The sequence below is a fragment of the Vulpes lagopus genome, chromosome 1 (assembly GCF_018345385.1).
Source record: "Vulpes lagopus strain Blue_001 chromosome 1, ASM1834538v1, whole genome shotgun sequence".
NCBI classification, from domain to species: domain Eukaryota; kingdom Metazoa; phylum Chordata; class Mammalia; order Carnivora; family Canidae; genus Vulpes; species Vulpes lagopus.
This window is the reverse complement of record NC_054824.1, coordinates 108,046,069-108,060,789: the sequence shown is the minus strand read 5'-3', so window position 1 is coordinate 108,060,789 and position 14,721 is coordinate 108,046,069. Positions and strand designations below refer to the sequence as shown.

Sequence of the window (14,721 nt, the reverse complement as noted above, 5' to 3'; positions counted from 1 at the left end):
TCTGGTAAGTCTCAGCCATTATTTCTGCCATGAATCTTTCTGCCCTTCTTTCTCTCCTCTCCTTCAGGGACTCCCACAGAGCAAATGTCAGTCCACTTGTTGTTGTCCCACAGGTCTCTCAGTCTCTGCTTTTTTCCAATCGTTTTTCTTTCTGTTCCTCGGACCTGATACCCTCCACTGTCCTATCTCCAAGTTTGCTGATTCTTTCTTCTGCCTGCCCAAATCCGCCTCTGAATATTCTAGTGAATATTCAATATTCATTTATTTATTTATTTATTATTTATTTATTTATTTATTTATTTATTTAAATTTTTATTTATTTATGATAGTCACAGAGAGAGAGAGAGAGGCAGAGACACAGGCAGAGGGAGAAGCAGGCTCCATGCACCGGGAGCCTGATGTGGGATTCGATCCCAGGTCTCCAGGATCGCGCCCTGAGCCAAAGGCAGGCGCTAAGCCGCTGCGCCACCCAGGGATCCCCTCAATATTCATTTAAGTCACTGGAATTTTTGGCTCTAGAATTTTTGTTTCATTTTAGGTTTTCTAGCTCTTTATTGATCTTTCCATTTTGCTCGCACATTGTGTTCTTGACTTTCTCCACATCTTCTTTTAGTTCTTTGAACATTTTTATAAAAATATTTTATTTAATTATCTGACAGTGAGAACTAGCACAAGCCGGGAAGCAGCAGGCAGAGGGAGAGGGAGAAGCAGGCTCTCCCCTAAGCAGGGAGCCTGACGTGGGGCTCCAGGACCCTGGGATCACGACCTGAGCCAAATCAACTGACTGAGTCACCCAGGCGACCTCTCATTGAGTATCTTAAGACAGTTTTTAAAAAGTCTGTTTGGCATATCCCCCTCGTTTTCTGGGACAGTTTCTGTTGATTTCTTTATTCTGAATGGGCCATACCTTCCTATTTCTTAGTATGCCTTATGTTTTTTTGTTGTTGTTGAACACTGGACATTTGAATCTAATAATGTGGTAACTCTGGAAATCAGATTCTATCCCTTTCCCGGGATCTGCTGTTTTTTTTTTGTTATGGTTTTTGCTTATTGTCTTCTTGATTGCTATAGGCTGTCAATATGCTGAGGATCACCCTGAGATGTAAACTTAGGATCTTCTCAGGCTTCTATGAGCCATTCCCTGGGCATGCATAATCACTTTATAATTTCCCCTATTTATGTAGTTTCTGAATATCCTAGTTTTTAATATCTGGCTCCCAAAAGGGAAAAAGCTAAAAATGAAGGGAGTTGGGGGAGAAGGAGGCTAGCCCTTACAATCCCTGGAAGTCACTTTAGCATGCAGGGAGCTTGCAACAAAGCAACAATAATCATTGTCTGCCTCTTTGTCTACATCTTTGGAATCAGATGTAGCAATCAGTAACCAGAGGAGAGATGCCCAATATTTGGAGGACAGGGTCCTTTTTGCCCACCCTAGCTCCTGTAAGCTATGTGCAAGCTGCTTTAGGAACAGTACCTTGCTGCCTGCCATGTGGCTGGGGGTGAGGCATGAGTAATTGCTATTGTACAATTTTTCATCTAAATCTTCCCCTGTGGGTGCCTAGGTCAGTTAAGCATCCGTCTTTGGCTCAGGTCATGATCCCAGGGTCCTGGGATGGAGGTCTACATGGGGCTCCCTGCTATGTGGGGAGTCTGCTTCTCCCTCTCCCTCTGCCCCTCCTCTCTGCTTGTTCTTTTTCTCTCTCAAATAAATAAAAATCTTTAAAAAAATAAAATAATCTTCCCCTCAAAGTTGCAAGTCTTCAGCAGACTCAGAGTTCCAAAGGACTTATGTCAGACTCTGCCAGTACAACTGTTGTCTAGGTGGGAGACAGATTCCTGATGCTTCCTACTCCACCATCTTTCCAGAATCCTCTCCTTTAACGTGTAGTTTTTAAAGATTTTATAATAATCTTATACATGAAAAAGATTATTAAAAACATTTAGAAATGGGGTGCCTGGTTGGTTCAGTTGGCTGGGCATCCAACTCCTGATTTCAGCTAAGGTTGTGATCTGGGGATTGTGGGATCAAGCCCTGCATCAGGCTCCATACTCGGTGTGAGGTCTGCTTGAGATTCTTTCCCTCTGTCCCTTGCCTTACTTGCACTCTTTCTCTCTGATAAATAAATAAATCTTTTTAAAAAAAGTATTTATAAATCACTTAACTTTAGATTCTGCATTCAGAACCTATGAAGAGTTATTTTTTTAAGGTTTTATTTATTTATTTGACAGTGAGAGCGAGCAAGTGTGTGGGAGAGAACAGAAGAAGGGGGGCAACAAGCAGAGAGAGAGAGAGAAGCAGGTTCCCCACTGAGCAAGGAGCCTGATGCGGGGCTCAATCTCAGGACCGTGCATCATGACCTGAGCTGAAGGCAGACACTCAACCAACAGAGCTACCCAGGCACCCCCTTAGGAAGAGTTATAAAGGCATTTTTAATATCTATATATGTATGTGGGTATGGATATGTATGGGAATGATAAGTATGATTATTTAGGGCTCCCAGCTTCAATTCAGACAAGTAGGTAAATTAATCTAAAAAATACATATAGACAGTTGACTTACTCCTTACAACTAGTATCTGTAAACCCAAAGGTGATTGATCTAAGAACCTGAGGCCCAGTTATCAGTTTAGCCCTACTTTACCATATCACTTTAGGAATGTAACAGTATTTTTGATCCTGACTAGTGAAATGTCAGGGTTAGTTCTTTCTACCCCCAACGATCACAAAGCACTTTGGAATTCCCTATTCCAGGTTCAGTGTATTTTGGGCGGAATCTGATGCTAGCTCTTTTGTACCAAAGATACTCACTCTTCCTTGTGGACACAGCCTCTGCTAAGGGATCTTCAAGGAAGGAGGGAGATACACTGCTGCTGCTGGTAGACTTGTGCAGAGTTTCTTCCTGAGAAAGGTATGGGCAGAGAAATAGAAGACTCCTAAGACATTAGTGCTCTCATGCTGATAACATTTTACTGTTAAAGATTTATTTTAATGTGAGGCCCTGAATTATGTCAACAGTTCAAGGCAAACAACACAAACTAGGAGAGATCTAAGATTAGACAGATCTGGATTTGTGTCTTGGCTTTGTCCCTCATTAGAGGGACATGATACATAAAGTTTCTTGCCTCAGTTTCGTCATTTGGTATTTAATGCCATTTTTACACTGTGCTATTGGATCAGATGAGATAATACACTCAAAATGCTTAATACATTATGAGGCACACAGTAAATGGTAGTTAATATTATTATTAGGGGAATAGTTAACACATTTATAAAAGTAGTAGATTGGTAGCTGCATGAAGGTGGATGCTATGTGTCTCATTCATTGTTGTTAGTAACAAATCCATTGTTAGTAAGTAATGAATAAATATTAACATTTATTGAATGGATGAAAATAATTCAAAGAATGTCATATGAATCTAGAAAAATATCTACATTATGCAAAATAACATTTAAATTCCTATTACCAGTGAGAACAGACCTTCTTAATAATTTGTTTCAGATTATATCAAGATAAAGTACAATATTTATTCATGAAAAATTTACTACCTTCTATGTGATTGAGGATGTACATAAACTACCTGACAATGTATTTCTATAATATCTACAGAAAACTGCTAAATATTTTTAAATGTGGAAGAAAGAAAATTAGATTAAAATATTCACCTATGATTATGTGAGACAAATAGTGAAAATTCTCTCTGATCTACTTAGTTAAGGTGACTTTAAGAATTAATTTTGCCATTCACAAAAAAGTGTCCTCAGCTAAAACCTACTTCTGAAAGCACTGGTTTCAAACAAGCTACAATACAAAGGATCTGTTCAAAGAAAAGGAGATGAAAAAAGGCAATGTAAACCATACAGTTCAAACAAAGGAGATCTGAACAGTGACCTCCTCACTCTTGGTACATACCATGAAAAACAAATCAAGCAATGTAACCAAAGCCTCAACTCCAGACACAGTGTAGAGGTCACACAAATCTACGGAAAAGCTAGCAGGCAACCAGAATGACCTCCTTCTGCTTATGGACGGCCAAAAGAAATAAAAGCTAAGAGTATCTCTTACGAAAAGAGAAAGGAGCCATACACAATACTCACAAATGATTATGAGGTGAGGTGGGTGTCACCCTGGTTTCAACAGCAGAAACTATGCCCCCACCTCACATAACTTAGCCCATCTTTCTCAGAAACACTTCTAAAGCCCAATTTTACAGAATTCTGAGCATGTCCTTACCTTCCACACCACTCCTCTTTATTGCTTTGACCTGCTCCCACTGTGAACAACTAAGAGCCCATCCTAGGGCACCCAGGTAAGTACAAGTTGGTCAGTAAGAAACAGAAAAGTGATGAGGATATTGTCATGGTTCAAGGCCTTTTGGGATTTGTGCCTAGAAGTTATTGATGGTCCTCTGCCCCTGTATGTCCACCACAGGCAGCTGCACCCAATTTCTCACTACTTGAAAACTAATCTTCATTAGGATTAGGTGCTGGCCCAGAGGAATCACAAAGACCCTCAGAAAGTGCCAGGAGATCTGGGAAGTCAGATTTCCTGAGGGGGGAGGAAGAGGGGGAGGGAGAGGGAGAGAGAATGTGGGTGTACATGCCTGTTTGGCTTGCCCTGTCATGTCCACTCCCTTGACCAAACACTTTCTCCTGGCTGGGGGATCCTGATGGGCTCTGATCTCTGAAACTACTGCCAGGCCTGCTTTCTGAAACTTGCTTGTTTGTACTGTCTCGTCCGGTTACTGGTCTCTGACACTCATTAAACGAGGCCTTTTCTAGTTCTACATCCTGACCAGTGACTCTTAACCAGGTTCTGGTTGGAACAAGGTCACTTCCAGAACTCCTTCTGCTCCTTCAGTGCTGCTTTGCTCCAAGGGTGGTACTGAAGGCTGCCAGAGTCATCAGAAATCAGTCTGGGTAATTAAAGAATAATTCCTTAATTCTAACTTGGATGAATGTGGAACGGATGAAGCCAGCAACCACAACAGCAAACAGAAGTTGAGAGTCTGGCTATGTGTGTGTATTATCTGTCTGGCAGGGGCTGGGAAGGAGGAGGCAAGAATATAATTTCATTTTACACAGGGGGAGATGTGACCTTACTGATGCTGAGGACAAAGGGATTGAGAGAAATTTGGGAAGCACCAGCATTCTAATTGTTCCTGGAAAACAGGGAGGACATCAACTCTTCCTCCAAAGGGCAGCAGGAGAAAGATGAAATCTGGAGAACCCTAGCAGAGTTTTCTTTTACAGACCGGTCTATTGATATTACTATCACAGAAAGAACAAGCTTCACTATGGGTAGGTATGTGTGTGAGAGAGAAAAATCCATGGAAATAGATTTTTCTTTTTCCTTCCCCCCAAAACAAAGGGATTTCCCTCCCCCAAAACAAAGGGAAACAAAGGGAAGATGTTTACATTTTTTTAAAGTTATATTAATACCACTATAATCTAAGATCATACAAATATTTCAAAACCTATTCTATAAACTATGGCCACTATACTGGTCTTTCATGAAAAACACAAAATCCATTGTTTCATTTCCTGCTAAACAAATGAATTTCAATCCCAACTGAAAGATGGGAAGAGATTAAGCACCAACTTATGCAACATGATTAGTAAACTAGGTCAGAGAGGGCTTGCCTTCTGAACATGGAGTCAAGATGTGTGTAACAGGCTCTCATGGGACTTACCTCGGAGTCAGAGCTGTCCAGTTCAGCCAGAGTTGGGGCTTTGAGGAGCTTCTTCCGCTGCACAGGCACCTGCTGTGCAGCACTCAATCCATTTTCTTTTGTTTGTGATGGGAAACCTCCATTCACCATTGAAGATTCCACAGTGTTCTTTGGAGATTCAGGAGTATTTACATCTGGTGAAAGACAGGAAAAAGCTTACCTTTTTCAAGCTAAGAAAGGTAATCAATCAGTAGGCCAAATACACGTTCCCAAGTACCTGGACTGGGTAGCACAAACCACAAACCAGGGGACATGGCATTTCCAGGTCACACAAATACAACACAGAGGCATCTATGTATAAAACATTGTTTGATATTAACTGTCAGATTAAAGAAAACCTTTAAATGAATCATAATAAATTTACATTTATACATTAGAATTTAGAGCTGGATGGAATCCTATAGATAACTAACTCTAACTTCTGAATCTTGCAGAGACTCAGAGAGGCTAGTTTTACTTCATAGTCTCCAAAGAGCTAGTGGTAAATGGACCAAAGTGCTGGTATACACAAAGCCATAGCAGGCATATGGCTTTAAGATTTGAAAATGGTTTAATTTAAAAAACAAAATAGTGAATAGTCTATATTCATATAAACATGAACACAAAGAATCTGGGATACATTCTCTCTGATAAGGGTGACTTAGATTATTCAGAGGTCAAATCTGGGCAGGAAGGGAATACAAGAGGTTAAAGAAATGTGGCAGCAGAGTATAGAGTACACAGTACAGGGCACAGAGTACGTAATATATGAGTATAGAGCATGGAGTATACAGTATAAAGTATGGACTACAGAGCACAGAGTAGTATAGAGAGTACCCAGTACAGACTACAAAATATAAAGGATATAGTATATAGTTCATAGTACAGAGTACATTTTTTTAAAGTTTAAGAGACTTTAGTTTGAATATGCCTATCATTCATTAAATTTAATTTTTCATAGTGCATAGCTATGTACCGAAGTATACAGGGAAAAATAAACATTAGAAATACCTAAGGATGGAAGTATACAGGCAAAGAAGACATTCAGTACATACCATGAACAGGCTTAGAAGCATCCTAGGACAGTATCCATTAGAAAAGAATGAAAATCATGCAAAAAAAATCTATCCAAATCATGGAAGGCAAATGAAATCAGTACAAGTTATAGTTTCTTGTATGGGATAAAGTATACACGTTCTTTGGATTGAAAACACAATACAAATAAATATGGCTTGGCTTCTATGTCCAAGCCAAAAATTATCTACAGAAGTAACAAGTGTAGATGCTGCATGTGACAATAAAAATATTAAAGGCCCCAGTATATAGTATAGAGTATATAGTATAGAGGAGAGTACAGAATATATAGTAGTACACAGTAGAGAATACATATAGAGTGTATATTGTATAGAATACAGAGTACAGATCAGAGCACAGAGTACAGATCATAGAATGTATACAGTTTATGGTATGGAGTACAGAGTATATGCAGCATATAGTATATAGAGTATACAGAGCACAAAATATATAGTATAGAGCATGGGGCATAGAGTATATAGAGCAATGTACATACTACATATAAAGTACAGAGTACAGAGTACAGACTAGAGAGTACAAAGCACAGACTATAGAATACAGAGTAAGAGTATTGAGTACATAGTATAGAGGACAGGTTATATAATATAGAGTTCACAGCACAGACTATGAAGTACAGAGCATACATTATAGTAAGATGCAGATGATTTGGGTTCAAAGGCTAGCTCTGGTGGTAGTTGTCTGACCGTGAGCAAGTTACCTAGCCTCTTATTTCATCACCTGTAAAATGGGCCTAACAACAGACATGGGCTCTTTTTGAAGATTAAGTTAACAATTGCATATAAAATACTCAATACTGTGTGTAATAAAGGCAACACACAATAAATGTTGGCAATTATTAACACTGATTTTTATCTCCATTTGTAACTAACTTAAGGCTCAGGGTGACTTAGCCAGTCACACAGCTAGTGTGTGGAACAGCTGATACTTGATTCCTTGTTAGTAGTGACTCAAAAGACCAACTTTTTGCCCCTGTACTCTGTATTCACTCTTACAGTGTAAGTGGAACTAATTTTCCTCAGTATTTCAAATGATGTTTTAAACACAGACAACATGGAATTGCACATGGAATAGTCTATGAAACTCCTGCGGTTGAAGGTAAAGGGCACACTAAGCTCCGTTAGGAGGGAAAGCACTATAACTGCAGTTACTGTAAAATATTATAGTTTCCTTCACAACATACAACTTTTATATCCTTGGAGCTTAAGAGGTGGATTTCCAAAAAACATTCAGTGAATAAACATGTTCCAGTCCCGCCTTCCTTAACATTATTAAAAGAATAATAATATAAATAAAAGAATAATATAAATTATTACAAGTGATGTGTATATCTAGTTTCATATTTACAATTTTTGCTACTTTTAGAGATCAAGGTCAGAGCACATGCCCTTTTGAATGAGAAGAAAGAGTCTGAGTAAGCAAGGAAGGACACAGGAAAGTAAGAAAAGGAAGATGGATCCGTCAATCATTTATTTATTTAACATAAACATTTTATAATTGAAAACACATGCACTAATTTTCTTATTTCCTTTCCAGATGTTAAGTAGCTCTAATAAAAAAAAAAATAACTGGAAGAGGGGCTGCGCTTGAGGGGCAAAAGGGCAAAAACTGCAAGTTTTTACACAAATTTATACGTTAAAATCTTCAAATAAATCTTTCCTGAGAGGATGTAGAGAGTAGTAGACTGCCACACTTTGGATAGTAGTTTTAAAGTTTTCCAGAAAGCAAAGGAGGAAATGATTAGGCTAACTGATTAATTTCTATTCAAGAAAAAAGGTAGGTTTCAAATACAGTCTTGAAGCATATTTTAAAATACCTTATTCTATAGTTTATATTCTTTTATCCACTTCCTATAGAATTACTCACATAAGTTGTAGTAGTTAGGCTTTCCAGAGAAAGCATAAAGTTCAAATACACACATCTTTATACCCTCTCAGCTGCCCAGATTCCAATCCAGGTGCCCACACTGCAGGTACTGTGAGAAGAGAAACAGCTTTCTGAGGTGGGTCACATTTCCAATCCTCCAAATCAGAGCTTTCCTAAGGGTGAAACTACTAGTAGTGCATGGAGGAACACTGGAGGTTTTAATGGTTATATATTCATTTAATGCTTCAGAAAAATATATCAGATACATGGCTTTATGAATGTTTTTCCTTAAGAAATTTTTAAGAAGTCATTGATGGTAGATTAAAATAATTTAAATAATACTGGTGGTACTGAAAGCCTGGCAAAAATCATGAGGGTGGCATTTGACCTAAAGTTTAGGGAATATTGGCTGCCATGAGTTCATTTCATTCTCAGTGCAGAAGATCTGAGAAACTACCTAACAGCTCTCTACTTGCGTGAACTGTATCTACTATGAGATCGATAATTGACCAAAACTACTGAAATAACCACCTTGTGCTGAATTCAAAGCTTTGAGATAAATAGAATTGATGAAAAAAACAAAAAACAAAAAACAAAAAAACATAACCAGTTTCAGGCTATCCACATATAGACCTAAATACTGTGTGTGACTTTACCTTATACTGTATATTTATAAAAGACCTAGTTGAACATATTTTTAAGAGAAATTTTTAAGTAGTTTGATTACTTGTAACTTTCTGTTCAAATAAAGAAATCCTTATTATTACTTCAATGTAGCAAAGTGAGAAAACCAGGGACTTGCATAAGACTTCTATATAAGACAGAAATTCCTGAGAAAAAACTGGTGATATTTATAAGCAAGCAAAATATTTAACATGCTAGCTATGGCATTAGAAGTCACATACCTCAGGTATAGAATCTAAAATGCATAACCATGATATTAAATGCTTTATGTAATAACTTTATATGTGTTAAGAAACACCCATCTGTTGTCTTACTTGGGGGAAAAATGACTGTGATATAGATTATATATTTAGTGTTTGCATTGCAAAAATAAATTACACTTACCTTAATTAATGTTGAATGGATTAAGATTTTCCACTAAGTATTAATATTTTTAAGACATACCTAAGCAGCAGAATATACTTCATTATGTCTCATTCTGTACTTAAGTTCAGAGGCTTTAACTATACTCTATATTTAAATATTTATTACTTAGTGTGTTAATTTCCCAACTTAGAGAAGAACTGTATCCTATTCTTTGTATTTGGTTAAAAGAATGGATTATTTTTTCCATTTATTATTTGAGACATTTAAATTGACTAGTCAAAATGCAACAATGAAAACACAGAAGTAGCTAGCCCAAGAAATTGAGAATGAAGCACATGGAAATCATGAAGTGCAATGAAGTAGCAAATGATAAGCAGTTAAAAGCAAATAAAAAATTTGGCTACTCTTTTACATCATGGAGGGTAAGAGCTTTCTTCCCAAATCAGAAGCCACCATATAACCTATATGAACACAAAATACACTAATATATATATATATATTGTGTGTGTGGGGGGGCATGCAAATTGTCCAGATCAGCCACCTGTGCTTAATTTATGTTAGCCAAGAGTCAGTGTGTTTAAATAGCCGCTACTCCATTAAAGTTCAACAGATGGAAGCATCTCCAGAAAAGAGACAGTCTCTTTAATATATACTGCCAACTTTTGGAGAATATCAGTGACAAATATGTACCAAAACATTCCTGAGTTTATTTTCCAGACCATTTTTATAAGTTTTTTTTTTCTTTTTTACATTTACTCCACAAATGTAGGTAAAATAAAAATTTTCAAATGAGTAAAGAAAATAGAAAAAGTTCTTCAGTGGTCAGCCAAAAGTCGTAAGATTGTAAAATATTTATCTGAATTTTTTAAAAGCCCTAATAACAGTGATGCCTGAGACCTACGAATATAAACACAAATTTAAAAACAGTAGGAAATTAGTTTAGCAACTGGAGGATGCTCAGTAAATATTCATAAAAAGAATAAGATACTAGAACTCTTTGGCTCTTTAAATATGAATTTGTATATAAGGTATGCCAACAATTCTAGAGCGTATGAACGAAAACTCTGGAGGAAAATATTAATGTCAACAACTCATTTCATTTTACATTCGAAAAACAGTTCCTAGGGGTACCTGGGTGGCTCAGTCAGTAAGCAACTGCCTTTAGCTCAGGTCATGATCTCAGGGTCCTGGGATTGAGCCCCACATCAGGCTCCCTGCTTGGCAGGGATTGAGCCTGCTTCTCCCTCTCTCTGCCTCTTCTTCTCATGCTTGCACTCTCTCTCAAATAAATAAAATCTTTTAAAAACAAACAAAAAAACCGTTTCCAAAGTAAAAAATTCTAATTTGCAAAAATATTTTATTTGGATTAAGTTTGTTTTGAAAATTCACTCATATATTGGGATCCCTGGGTGACTCAGTGGTTTAGCGCCTGCCTTTGGCCCAGAGCCCCGGGATCGAGTCCCATGTCGGGCTCCTGGCATGGAGCCTGCCTCTCTCTCTGTCTGTGTCTCTGCCTCTCTCTCTCTATGTCTATCATAAATAAATAAAATCTTAAAAAAAAAAAAGAAAATTCACTCATATGTAAAAACTCAATTTAAAAAGGGGTTGATTTCAGAAATCAAATTTAGTTAATGGTTGTTTCACTATTAATCCCTGTCTATTTAACAGCAAATATCTAAACTTGTTCTACAAGCCCAGAACACATTAATTATACAGTTGACCCTTGAACAAGGCAAGAGAGATCTCCATTCCCAATCAAAAATCTGCAAATAACTTTTGTCTCCAAAAAACTTAACTGCTAATTAAGTCTACTGTTGACTGGGAAACTTACTGATAATATTAACAGTCAACGGACAAATATATAAAGATTTTATTTATTTATTATGAGAGACACAGAGACAGAGAGAGACACAGACACAGGCAGAGGGAGACGCAGGTTCCATGCAGGGAACCCGATGTGGGACTTGATCCCGGGTCTCCAGGATCAGGCCTTGGGCTGAAGGCGGCACTAAACCGCTGAGCCATCCGGGCTGCCCAACGGACATATATTTTGTATGTTATATTTATCATATATATGTGTGTGTGTACATATATACTGTATTCTTAAAATAAAGCTAGAATAATATATTTTTTAAGATTTTATTTATTTATTAGAGACACACACACACAGAGACAGAGAGAGAGAGAATGAGACAGGCAGAGGGAGAAGCAGGCTCCATGCGGGGAGCCCGACTGGGACTTGATCCCAGGTCTCCAGGATCATGCCCTGGGCTGAAGGTGGCGCTAAACCGCCGAGCCACCTGGGCTGCCCTAGAATAATATTTTTTTTAAAGAAAAAAAAAAAAGAAAATCATAAGGAAGAGAAAATGCCCTTTGCACAGAGGACTAGGGAGCAAGGGTGATGGCTGTGTCGGCTCCTCCTGTAGCACCATTCTGCTCTCTGGGCACATTCCTTGCTTCAGCTCAGCATCCTGTCCGCCAGCCCTGGGTGCAGACCCTAATCCTCCTGTCAGGCATCAGGGGGCAACCTGCAACCCTGTTGTCTCTGGTCCCTAGAGGGGACAGACAATCTCAGCAGGCCTCCCTGGGCCTTCGTGGGTTCCTGGAGGGCAGATTAGTTGCCTTCCATTTGGTCCTATGAAGACTGGGGTGGACAGTTATAAATAAATGACCTGTAGCTTTTGCTGTCAACTCTTAAATTAAAAAAAAAAAATTCCTATTAGTGGATCTGAGCAGTTCAAACCCATGTTGTTTAGGGTCAGCTATATTCTACAACCAAAGCCATTATAACATAGCTGTATTTTTATACTCTCAAACAGCACTCAGAATCATTCATGACTAGCCTCTATCCACAGGGAGCCCCAGGACACCAAACACAGCACTTGCCTGACAACTAAGGAGCGGTGGTCCTCTGAAATAGCTGACAGCTCTAATTACTTAAATAACTGAATGCTTTAGAGAATAAGAAACATCAAAACTTTGTCTCTTGAAACTTCTATTCTCTTAAAGCAAAGTTCTGTTTTAGATTTTGACATCACTACTTTAGAAGAGTGTGGATAACTCTAAAAGAAGAAGTGTGGGTAAGAGATAGTGAGTGTAAGGATGGGCAGTCACATTTCATAACCACAGGGATGGCATAATGGTTCTTCTATAATCTCTCATAGGCAACAGATTTATTAGTGGAGTTTTAATTTTTTTAAGTGTATGGTTTTCAAATAAGCAGAACATTTTATCTTACTGACCACAGTTTAGAAGAAGCCTTTCAATTTTCTCCTTTAACATGTATGGACAAGCAGATGAATGAAATGCATTTCACAGAAACCACAAAACCCATGTCAGGTGTGAAAGCGTTTGTTTTGTTTTGTTTTGTTTTACCTGACAAGTCAAAACTGTAAGACATGCTAAGTGGCCGCATTGCTGAAAAAAGAAAACAAACAATAAAAAAATAATTCAGCTGTTAGGAATATACAGGGAGGTCGAAAAAGGGAGGAAGCTTCAAGAAGACCTATAATGGCACATTTCAGATTTTATGGCAGAAGGCAGAGAATAAAAATCTGAAATACAACAAAACTATGAGTCTTAGTTTCAATTATATCACTAAGACTTGAAACGGAGTAACATTAAAAGAAAAAACATAATTTTTTAAACAACATGTTAAGAATGAAAGCATGAAAGATATAAAACATTTTAAAGAAACATAGGATTTTGGCTTAAATATAACATGATTTTAGGACACAAATTTTTGAAGTTAAAGAATAAATGTGTTCTTAAATGATTTATTTCAGGATGAGAATCTGATGCTACTAAAATAGGTGAAACATTTTATAAAAAGTCTCTTTCAGGAATTAGCATCACAATGCATCAATATGCTGCCCATTGCAGGCAGTGTAACCTAGCAGTTGAAGAGAGGCCCCAGGAGCCAGAATGTCTGAATTTGCATCTCAGCTCTGCCACTTAGTAGCACTGTGATTCTGGGAAAAGTTACTTAACCTCTCTCTGCTTCAGTTATTTAATCTGTAAAATGGGAAAAATGGTACTTATCTCATGAGATTGTTAATGAAGATTGAATGATCCTACCAAAATAAGGTGCTTGCATATAGCAAACTGCTTCACACACAGTAAAAGCTCAATAAATAGAATTTCTTAAGAATAAATTTATTTCCTGTTGAAATAATGTCTTAAAATTTTTATTATACATGCTAAAAATCATTGAATTGCATTTTATATGGGTGAATTTTATAGTAGATAAATTATGCCTCAATAAAGCTATTTTTCAAAAAAGCTTACTACAAAGATTTGATTAATTTGGGTATTCATGACAGTAAGAATTAACTTTTTTCACTGCAGCTCAAAACTCTTAATAGTCAATCTATTCTATGACCTAGGCTCAGGGAGGACAGACAACTCTATGGTCAGAAGAGGACAGACCTTGGATCTATAGTAGGGATGGAAGTACAGGCATAATGGGGAGAATGTCTCCCCCATTCATGTCTTCCAGGTATACTGCCTATAGAGTTCTAACACCTAAATTTAATAGAAGTAAGTATCTCTCAATGTTTGTGGCAGATGTTTTTAAAGTAATAATTTATACTTACATCCAAAATCTTAACATAGTATTTTAAAAAATGATGTGAAAGTAAAGCCCTGAATTACATCCCAGACACAGCTAGGCAAGATGTCAGAATCACATGTAGATATTTTTAAAAGCACTTACGCTAACAAAGGAGATGTGTATCTTAAATGGGGCAAATAAAGCAAATTGACAATTGTATTTATTGTTTGATGACTAGGAAATAATATTTTAAGTATTTTATTCTACTATATAAATTAAGATGTAACTTTTATTTTTTATTTTTTAAAGATTCTATTTATTCATGACAGACATAGAGAGAGAGAGAGAGGCAGAGACACAGGCAGAGGGAGAAGCAGGCTCCACGCAGGGAGCCCGATGCAGGACTCGATCCCGGGACCCCAGGACCACGCCCCGGGCCAAAGGCAGGCGCCA

The 14,721-nt window shown here is 37.6% G+C and overlaps 1 protein-coding gene across 3 annotated transcripts in view; it reads right to left on the bottom strand.

Moving 5' to 3' along the window:
* The window catches only part of SPIRE1 (spire type actin nucleation factor 1), a 209,253-nt gene that overhangs the window by 19,011 nt on the left and 175,521 nt on the right, over positions 1-14,721 (bottom strand). For 2 of the 3 annotated variants that reach the window (XM_041764942.1, XM_041764950.1), the window contains exons 9-10: positions 5,691-5,863; positions 2,809-2,899 (exon numbers count right to left, since the gene is read on the bottom strand). In XM_041764942.1, coding sequence (XP_041620876.1) covers positions 2,809-2,899; positions 5,691-5,863 — 264 coding nt within the window. Of the gene's footprint in view, positions 1-2,808; positions 2,900-5,690; positions 5,864-13,091; positions 13,134-14,721 lie in introns of all 3 variants that reach the window. The other variant, XM_041764959.1, reaches the window with a different exon arrangement.